The sequence below is a fragment of the Onychostoma macrolepis genome, chromosome 03 (assembly GCF_012432095.1).
Source record: "Onychostoma macrolepis isolate SWU-2019 chromosome 03, ASM1243209v1, whole genome shotgun sequence".
Taxonomy (NCBI): Eukaryota; Metazoa; Chordata; class Actinopteri; order Cypriniformes; family Cyprinidae; genus Onychostoma; species Onychostoma macrolepis.
This window is the reverse complement of record NC_081157.1, coordinates 13686852-13702635: the sequence shown is the minus strand read 5'-3', so window position 1 is coordinate 13702635 and position 15784 is coordinate 13686852. Positions and strand designations below refer to the sequence as shown.

Below are 15784 nucleotides of genomic sequence, written 5' to 3'. Positions count from 1 at the left end.
CAAGGCATACACAGACAGGAACACTGAGGAATAACGAGTAGACCAGACAAAAACTAACTAAACAGGCAGGAACTAAATACACATGACAATTACTGATAATTACTAAAACACGGCTGGACAAGACTTAACTAATAATCACACTAAACAAGGACAGGAACAAGACCAAATATGGACACAAGAGGCAGGAACACATGACACACGACAGAGGACTGACAACTATGTTGATAATATGAAAATGGTGTTGTTGTCAAACAGTCCACCTGCACAAAAAAGTGAAGGGCTACCACACATAACTGTAATGATTACAAATTAAAGACAAAGTAAAAACAGGAGACATAAGATCTAAGAATAACCATTTTTCATGTTGTGATAGGTTTTGCTGATTGCATAGTCCTAATCACAGTTGTCAGATTATATTGGATGATGTGAAATTTCATGGTGAGAATTGTTATATTGCATCTAAAATTGTTTTTCCTGCATTTCAGTTAATACGATATCTAAATATACATATCTTAACTAGTGAATTCAGTTTAGATTGAGTGTTTATTAGAGGGTAAGTTGTGAAAAATAACAAATACACTAACATTAATATGCTACCAGAAAATAAAGTCTAGGGCTCTTCAATCCCATTTTTGGAGGGCTGGTGTACAATTATGATAATATCTCCTCATTGATTTGATTGCTGCAAAACAAACATGTTGTTCTGAAAGGAACTAGTAACAATGAAGCAAGAAATAAACCTCAAGGACCTGACACTGCAAGAGCAGTATGAATGCATGACATGGCAACAGACTTCATCTTGTCAGTTCCCTTATTTAAGTAGTCACATTCAGTGTTGGGAAGGTTACTTTGGAAATGTAATAGGTTACAGATTACAAGTTACCCTACTTAAAATGTAATAAGTAGTGTAACTTTTCAATTACTTTATTAAAGTAATGTAACTGATTACTTTTTGATTAACAGTTGAAAACATTAGACATTTTCAAACATGTAAACCAGGTAGGGTTAACCTTACAGTAGTACTCAACACTGATTTCTGTCAGACTTTTGAAATCCTTCATCACTTGAATTAAGATTATATTTCAATTTTAAAGTAGACATTGGATACAAAATTCACTTTTACATGGTGTTTGCATATAAATGTGTCTTAGCAGTATGTGGACACAACCACCCTAAAATGATAAAAAATCCATTCACTCCCTTTTTTTCATCCCCCAAAATCCTAAACAGTCCCAATTATCAAGCCGTTTTGATTTTCTGAGCAGTATGATGTCATGTTGCTCAGGCCCCACCCACAACTGCTGAATTACTGTCCAATATTAGCATATTTTCACCCTCAGCCATTTGTACGAAGTCCATAATTTTCTCCACGCTCGAACAGCTGTAGCGACAATGTCTGGTAAGCAATGCAGGTGTTTTGTAGTTTTGTGACGTAGAAGAACATAAGAATCTTAATTTTTTCCCCGACATCAGAGCCACTGAAGACGCAGTGTATTAGTTTTGTTTTAAATGGTAATGCGCCACTGAATACACCTAAATTTGTTTATGTCTCCACAAATAATTTTACTCCACACTGCTTTCTGAACGAAGGACAATTCAAGGCAGGTTTTGTTAAAAAGTTCAAACTGAAGGATAGATCAGTACTCATTGTTTGTGATCCAGCTGCACATCCAGAAGACGTAAGTCTGACACTTTATATTTTTTATGATTATTTGCAAATCGCCTTTGCAAAAATCTTCCACGGAAGAAAGGGGCGGGTGAACAGAGCTCATTAGCATTTAAAGGGACATGCCCCAAAATGAGTCACTGTGAACAGAGCAAAGTAAAAAGGGTGTTGTTTTACACAAACACTGAGGAATTTTAATCAATGTATGTTGCAGACCTTTCATAAAGACCCTAAAGAATCTGGAAGATCAATGTCCCCTTTGAAGCACAGCCACCGCAAAATCAGACTTACTTTGAGATCATTCCGAGGTTAAATACATATTTAAAATCATAACTAGAAATATTTTATTATCTATGATACAGTTTTTGAAATCAAATCTTTGCATAGCTATGACAGGAAACACTGGAATCTAACAATGCCTTGGAAAAAACAGTTAATCTTTAAAAAATGAAGCATGGCTATACATAAACCCATATAGGAAATAAAAGACTTATCGAATAAGCATGTTCTAAACTCCTGAAACATTGGTGTTTCATATTTTAGAGCAGTTACTGCAATTTATGAAAGAAATCAATTAAATCTGTATGTGGGAGTTTGTGTGAAAAAAATCAGATGTAACCCCCTTTGTAATCCTTAACATTTTCATAAGTAACTCATTTAATTACAATTTTTTTCGTAATTAAATTACGTAATTCCGTTACATGTAACTAGTTACTCCCCAACACTGGCTATATCCATAGGTTTAAGTTAATACTAATCAGTTTGATTACTAGTTTCCTAACTATGTACAGTATATTAAGGTGTTTTGTAACCCTATAACATTATTGCTTTGTCAGCTTGGTTCATGCAGTTTTTGCAATTCAGACAGTTGTTCTGAAATATGTTTGTTCAACCATATGTCAAAATATACTGCTGCTTTTCATGCAATGTATGTCATTACCCTTATTTAGTGTGGTTTCACCACAAGCTAACTGCTCTAGAGTTCATTTTCAAGCGGCCCGAGGTCACCTCGTTCAGGTGATCTTGGACCATTTTTTTTTTTCTGATCCAAGCAATAGCTGTGTGTTATATATGCTTAAACGAACTGAACTAAGGGCGAAAACAAGCCAGGGTTCCGAACAAATGCTCCAAAACGAGCCAGGTTTGAATACACCAAGTCCGCAAGGACCACGTGATTAGTAATGTGCTTGACAGTTAAATGCTCTTCTTTATCAGATTTAACAGCATGGGAGACAGTGAAGCAGAAGGCGTCGAGAGTCATACAGAAGGTAAGCTGGACTCCAGATATAATTACCAGCACATTATCTCACTTTTGTTTAAATTGCTCAGGTCCATGACTGGTTCAGATGTACTGAGCAGAAAGATGTACAGGCAAGCCAGTTTTTAGCCCCGTTTCCACTTTCCCCAGTAACTAGAGACTTTGGGTACTCCATATTAAAATCGTGATCTCTATTTGAGACAAAAATCAATAAAAATTATGCAGCTCTAATCAGTAGTCTACAGTGTTTTTGTTTCTGTGTGTTTTTATTAACAAGCTTATTATAACCTGCACATTGACAGAAATATATTTGCAGACAGCTGTGTAGTGGAAATGAATGCTCTGTACCATACTAAAGAAAACATGGTCCCTGACATTAATGTTGACTTGGATGCTTCCTTTTTCCTCAAGCTATGTCGTCTGATCAAGATCAAAATGTAGCTCCCACTGCCTCCACTGTCCTTACAAAACTGCAGGAGAAGAAGGATTTAATAAACAGGAGAGATCAGCTGATGTTGGAGTCATCTGCTGCTCCTCCCCCTGCTCCATCAACATCTAGTAATGTCCCTCATCATAGCTACAGTAAGTTACATTTTTGTTAACAATTTGTGCAACATATATATTTATTTCAACAAAAGCCTGTTAAATTAGAAAATACAAGTTAAGAAATTGGTAAGTTTAATACAGAGAGACAAATGTATTTCTTTTTTAGAGAAACCAGGAAAGAAGAAGAGGACATTGACATCCTCTTCATCGTCCTCCTCCTCATCATCCTCTTATTTTGAGAGGGAAAAAAAGAAAAAGAGAAATTGAAAAAATTTACTGAAAGATGAAGTGTCTTGACCCGCAGTTCAAAGAATAAAACAAAGACTTAGAGTTTTGATGCCAGAAGAAATTATAGGTTTTATTTCACAAATATAAAACCGAAGCCCTCTGCAGAAAAGCTTCTTGATCGTCCTTTAGCTCCAATATTTATACCAGTTTTTTTGGGAGGGCTTCCATACATTAAGCCCCCCTCTTATATATACAATTCTACATTTCACTTGCGTATGTAATTCTATCTCTCCTTTTTAGGAGAGAGGACCCTCTAGATTGTTATGGTTAGGGAAAAAAAAACCCTCCTCATTTGTTTCAGACGTGTCTCTGCCACGTAGACACCTTAGCATACAAGGCCTCCAGAATATATTGGGAGATTAAATAGATACATTTTTGGCAAAATTCAACTTGATTATGTCTAAGTAATTCTGATTAATATCAATAAAAATCCTCTACAAAGACCATTTGGAAAGAGAAGTTCAAAAATGTAGAAGTTACAAAGTCGTAAAGCATGAAATTCTAAGTATTCTTAAAGCTTTGATGATATACTTAAAATAATAATGAAATGCAACCTATGACAGTGGATATCCCTTACTGACAGGCAGAGATTCATGTGTATCGTGTTTAAAAAAGACTTGAGTAAAGCAACTGTCCAATATCTGTAGCTTAGTCTCTGCATCTTATGTCATGCCCACAGTGTTCGATGCATAAGGTACACAAAATTGGAGACACTTCAGGACTTCTGAAGTTGATCTGCTAGGTTGAATACTACAGGAATTCTGGGAGACACATATGTCACGTTAATTAACAATGTGCCTGGAAACAAAGCCGAACTATGATTAGATTCTTTATGTCAGTCAGACGAACTCTTGGCCTGTATAAATACTTAGATTCATGCATTCTAACTAGCAGCAGAGGATTGAGTGGATTAAATGCAGGGCAACAATTTAGCGAGGTTGCAGTGCAAACAAGGAATTGCACATTTTATTTTATTTGCAATGAATACATTCTGTGTCACGTGCATTGTAACTTAAATGTTACAATCTTACTTTATATTACTCAGTACTTAATTATATAATTACACTGTAACATGGACACTTTTTTTGTTTTGTAATGTAAACAAATCCCTTTAAGAGACTAAAAACAATGAGTTGTGTCTAAGACCTGAAACATCTGTGATTCACATACCTGATTTAGCTTTTCACTATTGCCCAAAAAGTATTAAACCTCGGCAATGCCATGTTTTTGAGTACCAATGACAATAGACTCATGCACCTAAGGAGACAACATGAGATATTATTTGCCTGTGTTGACAATAGACTCATTTACACTTTGATTAAGATCCTTTATTGGCACACAATGCCTATGAAATGTATCCTAGTAGATTAGTTTATGGTTTGACACAAACCACAATATCTCTCATGGACATATGCGCTGTGTAGCCAGGAGAGAGGTGGACACCATTCAAATCTTTAAACATTTTAGGAGCTTATTTATATAATTTTTTTGGTGTTTCCATTTCTTCTGACTTTGTTGGCTCAATAAGGAGTCGCTTAGTGATTTGTAGCAAATGTACACTAACAAATACTACACAAGTGTGTATGAACTGACCTCTATAATGTTATACTGTTATGACACAACAACATTAAGTGCTAAAGAGCTAATATCAATTGTAACAATTTCCAAAAATATTTCACTTTTTTGTTTTATTTTAGTGTCAACCCCGGAGCAGGTTACCCACAGATACCAGCTCATCCTGAAAACATTCAAAAAAGTCAGGAGTGTCCCTGAATGTTTAAAGAGGCACAGTGTTGACCAAACAACCTTGGCCCTAACTAGCATCATTGCTGAGGTATGTATAAGCAAATATGTGATCATAATTATACTGTTACACAGCTTACTGTCTGCTGATGAGTGATCGCTCCACACTATTGCTCTACAAACTGGCTGTTAGATGGACTTCATTTAAAAGTAATGCAGTCCAATCCAACAGCCCTGCAATTAAAGAAAGGTACTGCTGTTCAGTTTTAGTTTGCTAATTTAGAGCTGATTTAGCTGTGTAATCATCATTAAGGTCATTGCAGTTAAGGTCATTGCACACGGAGTCTGAAATTTTTGCACGTTAAAAAATAAATATGACCTCACGTTATGTCAATCACGTTTACACACTGCCTCCGAAACTTTCGTCCGTCATGAAAACATTTGGATCAGGTTCGATTTTCTGCGTTTTCACATCCGTAGCATGCATTTTGATAGGAAAGGAATATGAAAAAAATGAAAAACGCACACGAAAACTTCGGACTCCGTGTGCAATGACTTTTAGTGTTCTTGTTGAATTATAGTGTGTTATAATGACAGGTGTTCCTACTATAATTTTCCATCCTATTTATATAATTGAGGGTAGGCTAACTAACAGAAACACCGTGCTGTATTGCACTACAATTCAGCAGCAGCATAAACAACAGCCTCCTAAATGATTATAAAGTCGAATTAACACAACCTTCAGGGAGAAGTATTTAATTGCAGGACTGTTGTGTTAAAGTGACTTGGAGTTATTACCCTAATGTACCTAATAAATACTATCTTTACAAAAATTAACTATATGTGCGTCCCAAATCGCACACTTATGCACTATTCTACGATATTTTCTAGTATAAGTACACTCTTAAAAAAATGGTGCTATATAGCACTAAACGTGGTTCTTTGGCTCGTAATCATAGGGGAACCACTTTTGGCACCAAATGTTGGAGCTTTAGTGGTTCTTCACCGGTTCTTTGGCATGACCGAGGGGCTATATAGCATTTTCTGCAAAGACAGACTAATCAACTCCTAAATAACAGACTCAAATAAAATCTTATTAAAATATTTTTTAATTCTCTCTTTTCATTTGTGTTTGTCAAAAAATTATGAACAAATACTAATAAACAATATGAATTATTCCACCCATGTATTACAATTTAGCGGGTTTCCTGTACATAGAGACTATTTTTATCAATTTAGTCTGTTTGTGGGTAGGGCACTCGGGCACTCAATTCAGGTATGCCTCATTCTGTAAAAATGCAAACTATGCAACAGGACTGAAGCTTCTGTAGCAGAGCCATGGCTGTTTTATGGTACCCATGGTTTAACTATAGCAGGGAATTCAAACTCAGTTCCTGGAGAGCCACAGCCCTGCAGAGTTTAGCTTCAACTCTAATTAAACACACCTGATCCAGCTAATGAAGTCCTTCAGGCTTATTTGAAAACTACATGGTTTGTGTGTCGGAGCAGGTTTGGAACTAAACTCTACTGGGCTGCAGCCCTCCAGGAACTGAGTTTGACACTCCTGAACTATAGTAACCAAGGTTTATTTTATTTTATTTATTTATTTTAACTGCGGTATAAACATGTTTAATTTTCGTAAGTTATCAGCTCGTTAGTACAGACTGCAAGACCTGAATTGGGTGTGTCTGATAAGGGAGACATACAAAATGTCCAGGACAGGTTTGAAAACCCCTGGTATAGGGTACACCCAGGAGTTAAGGTGAGTTGGAGCCCATCAGAGTGGAGTTGACTGTCACCTACTGACTGTTGCATGCTCTCTATTTTGTTTTACTATTAATTTAAAAAAAAAAAAATTTTCAGTTACCTGTGTAAGTTTTGTAGTCCTTTTGTTATTTTATTATTTATAGCTTTACCGTATCACAGTGTTGGCAGTTCCTACAGATTTGCCTTGAAACATTGCCGTGACACGTCCTCACAGAAGTCCTTATTTTAAAAAAATAAGCTTTGTTCAACACTTCTTTACATTATGTAACTTGACATGTATTAAAATTTTTTTTTTTTGCAATTGTATTTTTCTGTAATTAACTGCACGTAACAAGAGGGTAACAAGGCTTCACTTTAGATTACAGCCCGCGGATGTTACACTTACTTGCCTTACTTGTTACATTCTACTTGCCTCAAACCACATACGGAAACCCAAAGTGCACCAACAGCACCAGCATCAGCATCAAAAAACATCAATTACACAGTAATTATAAGTGTTGTGTATTATGCTGTTATATATCCTGGGAGGAGCTGGAAACATGTAATCTACTTTTCCACTGTATTGCACCTCGACAGTACAATGCTGGTGACCTGACTCGCTGCTGAGATGACAGTAAGCAATACTCTTTAATCAGGTAAATTTTCATATGGGAATTTCTAAACCAAATCATATCAGAAGCTCATCACATAATTACCCCATACTTTCAGCTGAGTTGTTCAGTAATCTCCATGACCTCACATAAATAACACTAGTAAATAATATAGCTTATATTCTTTAGTAAACTGTGGTAAAATTTTATAAAGGCTATAGTGGCTTTTAACTTCACTATAATTACTAAATTATACTGTAGTATAGTACAGTTTACTAGTTGTATCAATGTCATGCAAGATATATGTAGTAATAATACAATAAGTATCCAGTATGTAGTGTAAAATATACTGCATCATATATTTTATTACAATAAGGAAACTTGCAAATCATAATATTGTTCCCTAACACAGTAGGTTATAAATACCACCTAATCTTAGAACAGTTACACCTTACTTATGAAATACTAACAGTGTAAATACTTTTAATTTTCCAAGTCATTACCCCCTTATTCCCCAATTGTTTCCGTTTACCTACATATACGTTCAGCTTTATGTTACGCTGACGCGGAAAATCATGGACTCTACATACACGTAATTTCAGAATAGGTACCCTTTAGTTATAAAATACTTACAGTATAAATGCTTTAGAATTCCACAGGTTATTACCCCCTTATTCCCCAAACATTGCAAATTATTCGCTTATACCTACGAGTAGGTACTGTGGAGGTACTCTATAGTTACAAATACGCACGCTGTAAATTCGGTTTAATTACGCGGTACATTGTGGGCTATAATCTAAAGCGTTACCCACTTTAAACTTTTCTTTGCTCTCTGTTGTTTATGAGGATCTGCTTATTTATGGTCAGATCTGCATTTCTTTCTGTATATGCTCAGTAAAACAGGTCGTCACTGGAGCAGTACCCTTTCAAAAGCTACACCTTTAGGTACAAAGGTGTAGCTTTTGAAAGTGTACTGCTCCAGTGTATTTACCCCTAAAGCATGTTTAAAGTACCTTAAAGGTACAGTGGGGGAAATAAGTATTCAACACTTGAACAAATGTATTAAATACATTTCCAGTGCAGCAATTCACATGAGATTTCGACCAGATGTTGGTATTAACTCAAGTAATTTACACAGAGAAAAAAAAATATTGAATATTACAATCCATAAAAAAGTTATGTATAATAAAGTGAAATGACACAGGAAAAAAGTATTGAACACACTAACTGAGATTAATACTTGGTGGAAAAAAAGCCTTTGTTTGCAATAACAGCTTCAAGACGCTTCCTGTATGAACAAACTAATCGTTCACAGTGCGCAGGTAGGATTTTGGTCCATTCTTCTAAACAGACTGTGTTCAAATCTTGAATGTTCCGCGGGGCCCTCTTGTGAATCTTGATCTTCAGTTCCTTCCATAAATTTTCTATTGGGTTTACGTCTGGTGATTGACTGGGCCATTCCAACAACTTTATTTTCTTCTTCTGGAACCAATTCCGAGTCTCCTTTGCAGTATGTTTTGGATCATTCCTGCTGGAATGTGCATCCATGTCTCATCCTCATCATCCTGGCGGATGGTAACAGATTCACCTCAAGAATTTCCATGGCTCCATTCATCTTCCCTTCAATAACATGGATTCTGCCAGTACCATGAGAAGAAAAACATCCCAATGGTATTTTTAGGGTCATACGCAGAGCCATTTCTCCTCCAAACATGGCGTGTGGTATTATTGCCAAAAAGTTCAATTTTTGTCTCGTCTGACCAGACTACATTCTCCTAGTAATTCACAGGGTTGTCCAAATGTTTTGTAGCAAACATCAAACGAGCTTCAACATGCCTTTTCTTAAAAAAATGGAGCCTTCCCGAGGTGAGCGTGCATGGAGGCCGTGGCGGTGGAGTGCATTGTCTATAGATTTCTCTGTGACAACTGTACCTGCTGTTTCCAAGTCTCTCTGTAGCTCTTTCCGAGTGGTCCTTGGCTCTTGGATTACTCTTCTGATTAACCTTCTGACTCCCCGATCAGAAATCTTTCGAGGAGCTCCCTTGCGTGGCAGGTTGATGGTGGAGTTTGTTTCTTTCCACTTGCGTATAATGGACCCAATGGTGCATACAGGAACATTTAGGAGTTGTGAAATCCATCTGTAACCACTACCATTTTTAAGCAGCACAACAATCTTGTTGCGAAGGTCTTGGGACAGCTCTTTGCCTCTACCCGTCATGAGATGTTTGTATACTTGCATTCAGAGGTGGGTAAGGCTTTTTCTAACTGATTAACCTGCAATAACCTGGCTGATTCTAATTTGCACAAATAGGAGGTTGAACTAATTAGTGAAATCAGCTGTTGTCTTGCCTTGGTGTACTGCTTTTTCTTTGTGTGTTCAATACTTTTTTCTTCTCCTATTTCACTTCATTAAATATAACTTTTTTTATGGATTGTAATTTTATGATTTCTTTATCTGTGTAGATTTCTTGTGTTAATACCAACATCTGGTCAAAATTTCATGTGAATTGCTGCACTGGAAATGTGTTTAATAAAAAATTTGTTCAAGTGTTGAATACTTATTTCCCCCATTGTACATACTAGTACCTAAATGAGACATATTATACATACTGAACTTTTGTTCTCAGTCCAGCTCTTCAGCTAAGGGGTAAAGAAGCATCGACAGAAAATTATGAAATTTCTGATATGCTATATTGATCTGTTTGTCATCTCAAGTCTTTGTCCAAAGCCTCTAGTTTTGTGCCCTTGGTTAAAGCTGCTGTTGGTTAATTAAGATTTGACTGATAGATTTGGTCTCATTTACTAAATATTGTATTAAGTGATATTTGCTGCCACTATTTCCATTATTCACATCTATCGTGAAAATAGAAATGGGCCATGACTTCAATTTTTTTGTTCACAGACAATATTTGTTCCTCTTCTGTAAGCTGTTAGTCAGAAAAGCAGAACAGAACTGATGTAATTGCAGTACGTCTAAAGTTCTCAATAACTCAAGAAGGCTAAAAGGAAAAAAAAGAGGAAGAAAAAAAACTTTTGATATTATGATGCTGACACCGAATCAAGTTTATTAAAAGCCTTTGTATATATACATTCAGGTATTTCAATGAGAATAACACAACTTGAAGCTTATCATAATTTTTACAGAAAATCATTTTTTTTAAATTGCTTTGGTTAAAAAAAATTGAAAAATGACACAAGAGTTGTCATAGAGTGGGGGAACTATGATGTCACTTTGTAGGCAAAAACCCAGAAGCGAGTTAGCATTTTAGCACTTCCGGTTCCATCGTCTCAGAGTCAATGGGTTTTTTGAATGGGATTTTTGTTAAATCCCTTAAATAAGGTCCGTGGTTCACACAGCCTCAAGATACTTTTACGTTTTATTCTACGACATAAAACACACCAGTCACACCACACTCGTGATTTTTTTTAAGCTGTTATGTTTCTTAAAAAAGACAGTTGCTAACAAGTTGCTAAATGGGACTACAGGCGCTGTCGGAGACATTAAACGTCATCACGCCGAATAGTATATCAATTTAGTATTTTCCAGTTGTAGTATAATTTATAATACAATTAATTTTAGGATAACCAATTAATAGTTTACAGCATTTTATATTGTTGTTCGACAATGTTTTTTTGCTTTGCCCCGAAATGCGACACATGTCTTCGGAGTAAAGAAGCTCGTTTTATCGTTTACTGATGCGGAGACTCTGGGTTTGTACCACAAGGTAAATTCATATTATGATTATTACATGTAAACACCACATTTACTGCCTTTATGTGGTGAAAGTGAAACTTTATGATGCATAGTGCTTAAAGCCACGTCAAAAATAAATGTGTACGGCCACATGAAATTGTTAGAAAGAGATTGTAGAAGCAAGGATAAAATAATATTTTGTGTACCCACCCTAACAAAATGATAGCTGAAATGTGGTACTTTGTTCACTAAAATAAGTTTAATCTTACTATATCCAAAGACTCGCTCACTATTATTTAAAAGATTAAATACACGGGGATATGTTTTTAATTAAAATATTCATATTAATCAAGGATATATTGACTTTTAATGCACCTTATTTCGAAATGTACAGAAATACGTGCTTTAAATGTCCTTTAGTTATGATTATTTCTATACTTATGTCTACTTTTCAGTTTTATTTTGGCTCTAGTTTTGTATTTATTCCAGTTTATATGAAAAGCTTCATGTAGCTTGGATTAAAATTCATATACAGAGTAAATACGTTTCACTAAACATGTTAAAAATAAGTTTGAAACAGTTGTCGGTATCGTGGTAGTGGTGACGCTGAAGATGAGCGACCGTGGTGCTGTAGTTCGTTTATAGTTTAGCTTTTCAATTTTGGCGCTTTTATTTAGGCTTCAAAATTCATAAACGTTATATTATTTTGTGAAGATTATCTTGATGGACAAAACGTGTAAGTTTCATGAACTATGATTGAACACAGAGCTTATTTTTTGCGATTATCCAAAAGCCTATGGAAAAATCCCATTGGCTTTTTGTTGAAGGAACCAGTTTCATGCTAACAACCGATCTGCCTACAGAGTGACGTCATAGTTCCCCCAAGATGCATCGTTGTGTCTTATTTACCCCTAAAAGGTGCGTGTTAGTACCTTAATAGTATATATTAGTACCTTTTGAAAGGGTATCGGCCCAGTAAAAGATCTTGTGCCGTTTTTTCCCCTCTGTCCCTCAGAGCCACTTCCTCATAAGACGTATTGCATTTTAAGACAAGACAATTATTTCACTATTCTTAGACACTATTGGATATTAGACTGATATTTATTCATTCATCGTATACAGGTGTATTTTCACTGACTGGAGTTGCAGGACTGACATCGACTTTAGGACTGACATAAAGACTTTAATTATGGAAATAACAGGCAAAACATCATGATGAATATAAATGGGGGAATATAAAACCCTCTATTCATGCTAAAATGTTGTGAATAAACATGTATTTCATGGTATCTAATACTTTACAAGGCTCTTCTCACAGATCCATTTAAAAGCATAACTACATGGATAATCAGCCCATCCTGATGAATCATTTAGAGCACAGTCCTCTTTTATATGTCCATTGGGTTCTCTAGGCCACCAGAACCTGCATCAACAGATCAGCATTAGATGTTCAGTGCTGCTTTTATTAGATAATAATCAGTTCAATTCAGTAATTTTCTCACCCAGAGGTCAGTGTGCTGCCATCAACCCATTTCCATATGCCCTCCACATCACTGTCAGTCAGACCAATCCAGACTTTAGCATCAGCAGATATTTTCTTCACAAAATCCTGATGAAACGATTTAAAATATACCATAAAATTGATTGAACTGATTGCTTATCATACACACAGTATCTCTCACTCACTTGTTCCTCTCTGCTGTTTATGATGATCAGATCTGCTCCTTTCTCTGTACAGTATCTCCTGCTCTCATCCCAGCTCTTTATTTTAGAGGAAATGAAGTAAATACTAGATTGATAGTAAATCCATCCATCTGTAAACACAACCAGTTCAGCTATTAACACTTTTCCCATCTGCACTGATCTACACAATATTTTAAACAGATCGTGTCCAATAGTTAAAAGTTACCAAGAAGACTTTTCCACAGTTCAGTTTTCCCGATGTAACTTTTCAATTTGTTTATGGTTAGCAGCTCACCTCTGTTTTCTGTGTAGTTTGTGTTGTTTGTATGGATGTGGACACACAGCACTATGACTGAAGTCAGCAGAAGAACACACAGCAGAACCAAACACACTACAGCTGCTCTGTATCTTCTGATCCTCTCTGAAATGAAGATGATCAGATTTAAGACACAGTAACTCACTTTTAGCTAAAAAAAAAGAAAAAAAAAAGTGTGTTAAGGGGTACATTTTTTGCAGTCCAACTTCAAATATGATTGTTCCCAGTGCCCATCACAAAATGTACCACTAAAAATGTATATAGGAAGTAGGGCTGTGATGGTGTAAGATTTTTACCACCGCAGTGGTAATGGACCAACTACCGCTGGTGGCGTCTGGTGGTCAGAATAAACTATTTTCCTGCGCTCAAACCTGCCAATCTAAAGGAAACGCTTTGTATGGCGTTTTAGCTAATTTGTAAATTAGTATAGATTTATAGTCTAAATAAAAAAAGTTGCAACTGTTACTATTACAAAACTTTGTATTATGCTTGTTATAGAGTGTGTGACGTCACGTGCCCTACTGCCGGTGGCAATAGACCATCACAGCCCTAATAGGATGTCTTGGGTTCAGTACTGTGGTGTAGAGGTCTTCACGGGTCCAAAAATTTGTACCCGAAGAGACCCGTAAATGTGCTGCACCAAACCAACGCGGACCCGACCATTATTCGAAAGTTGGACCCGAACCCGGCTGAGAAGACAGACCTGACTGCACCCGATCGGCACATATTGCACAGCAACAAGTTACGAGAAAAAAAACGTTCAACTTTCAAACCTTTTTTTTTTTAATCTCGAGTCAACTTCGACTGTTGCGTTCACGCTACAATAACGATAGCCTACTTTTTGTTGGTTGTAAATAAAGACTCTTCATGCTAAAAGCAATTCTGTTTTAGCAAAAAATGTACAGAACAAGAAGTGCGTTACATTTTACTGCGTGCGTGTTCAATAACAGGTCCTCTCTTCCTCAGTTTTGTTTCAGCTTTTTTTTCACATCACTCATGAAGGAATCCATGTGATCACCGTCCGCTTGCAGTACTACATTAACTCCGCCCACGCTCTGCTTCTGGCGGCTCGAGGTAACGCATGTTTTTTTTTTTCACCTTATTTCTCGTTCACAATTTTCTCATCCTAATTTTACAAATTGCAAGTTACAAAACACGCATGCTGACTGACACTGATCACTGGCGGGTGCGGTGTTCTCCGATCGACTCGGGTATTAGACACAATGTTAAACAGACCCGGGACCCGAAGTAATAGATTGGGGACCCGACCCAGAGCCGGCTGACCATTTAAAATATAGACCCGAACCCGTACGGGTCCTCCGTGAAGACCTCTACCGTGGTGCACTCTCAGGTTCACATGACAAGATTTCTAAGTGCTCACATTAGCAATGATTTGTTTAAACCTGAACTACCATTTGTTATTATAATAAAAGAGTCTCAGTACAGTACAGTCAGTACCTGTGTTTTGAGGTGTTCGGCGTCTCTGGATGTCCATATACTCTCTTTCTGCCTTGACATCACTATTGTTGATATTCATCTCTTCATATTCTCTTTCCATCCCACATTTCTCAGAAATGTTCATATTTCCGAAGGAAGACATATTCAGTCTGCTGGCGTTGAGTGTCAGATTATTGGAAGTTGTTGCTTCAAGTAGACTGGACCACTCTGAACTTCTGCTTTTTGGCTATTACTTTTATAAGGTACCACTGTGGTCATGTGATATCTTGTTCAGGCACTGTTTTTTTTTTCTTTCCCTTTCCCCGGACTATGTGGGAGGTGGGAGGTGGGTGGGGTGCTGTGGCCTTCCTCTTATAGCATTAGACACATTTTACTGCTGCCGTCTTTCCTGTCAAAGCAGTTGTATTGCACCAGCAATGTGCCAAAACTACATGACATCAACAGTTTGCTGTCAATTAGGCAAACTTCATCGATTCCAAACAAGCAAACGTCATAGTACAGATGTGATGTGGTGAAATGAAGCCATTTGCACGTCTTATTAAAGGGATACTTCTTGTCATCATTTACTCACCCTCAAGTTGTTCCAATCGTGTATAAGTTTCTTTTACATGGAGATGATATTTAAAAAGAAACTATAAGAGTTTTGGTAACCAAATAGTTGCTGGTAGCTGTTGGCAGTATTTTCATTTTTGGGTGAAATATCCTTTTAAGAGAGTGAGATGGAATAGTAATACTAAATTTACATTCTGACAGAAAAAAAATGTAATAAAATTAT

At 36.5% G+C, this 15784-nt stretch overlaps 1 protein-coding gene across 1 annotated transcript; it reads right to left on the bottom strand.

Annotated features, from left to right (window-relative positions):
• Positions 1-12462: 12462 nt before the first annotated feature.
• On the bottom strand, positions 12463-15495 carry LOC131537242 (C-type lectin domain family 17, member A-like). Its single transcript, XM_058770563.1, has 5 exons — positions 15010-15495; positions 13531-13656; positions 13239-13366; positions 13055-13161; positions 12463-12975 (listed from the first exon to the last, which is right to left on the bottom strand). The coding sequence occupies exons 1-5, from the start codon at positions 15149-15151 to the stop codon at positions 12843-12845; spliced, it is 636 nt and encodes a 211-aa protein (XP_058626546.1). The 5' UTR covers positions 15152-15495; the 3' UTR covers positions 12463-12842.
• Between the last annotated feature and the right edge of the window lie 289 nt (positions 15496-15784).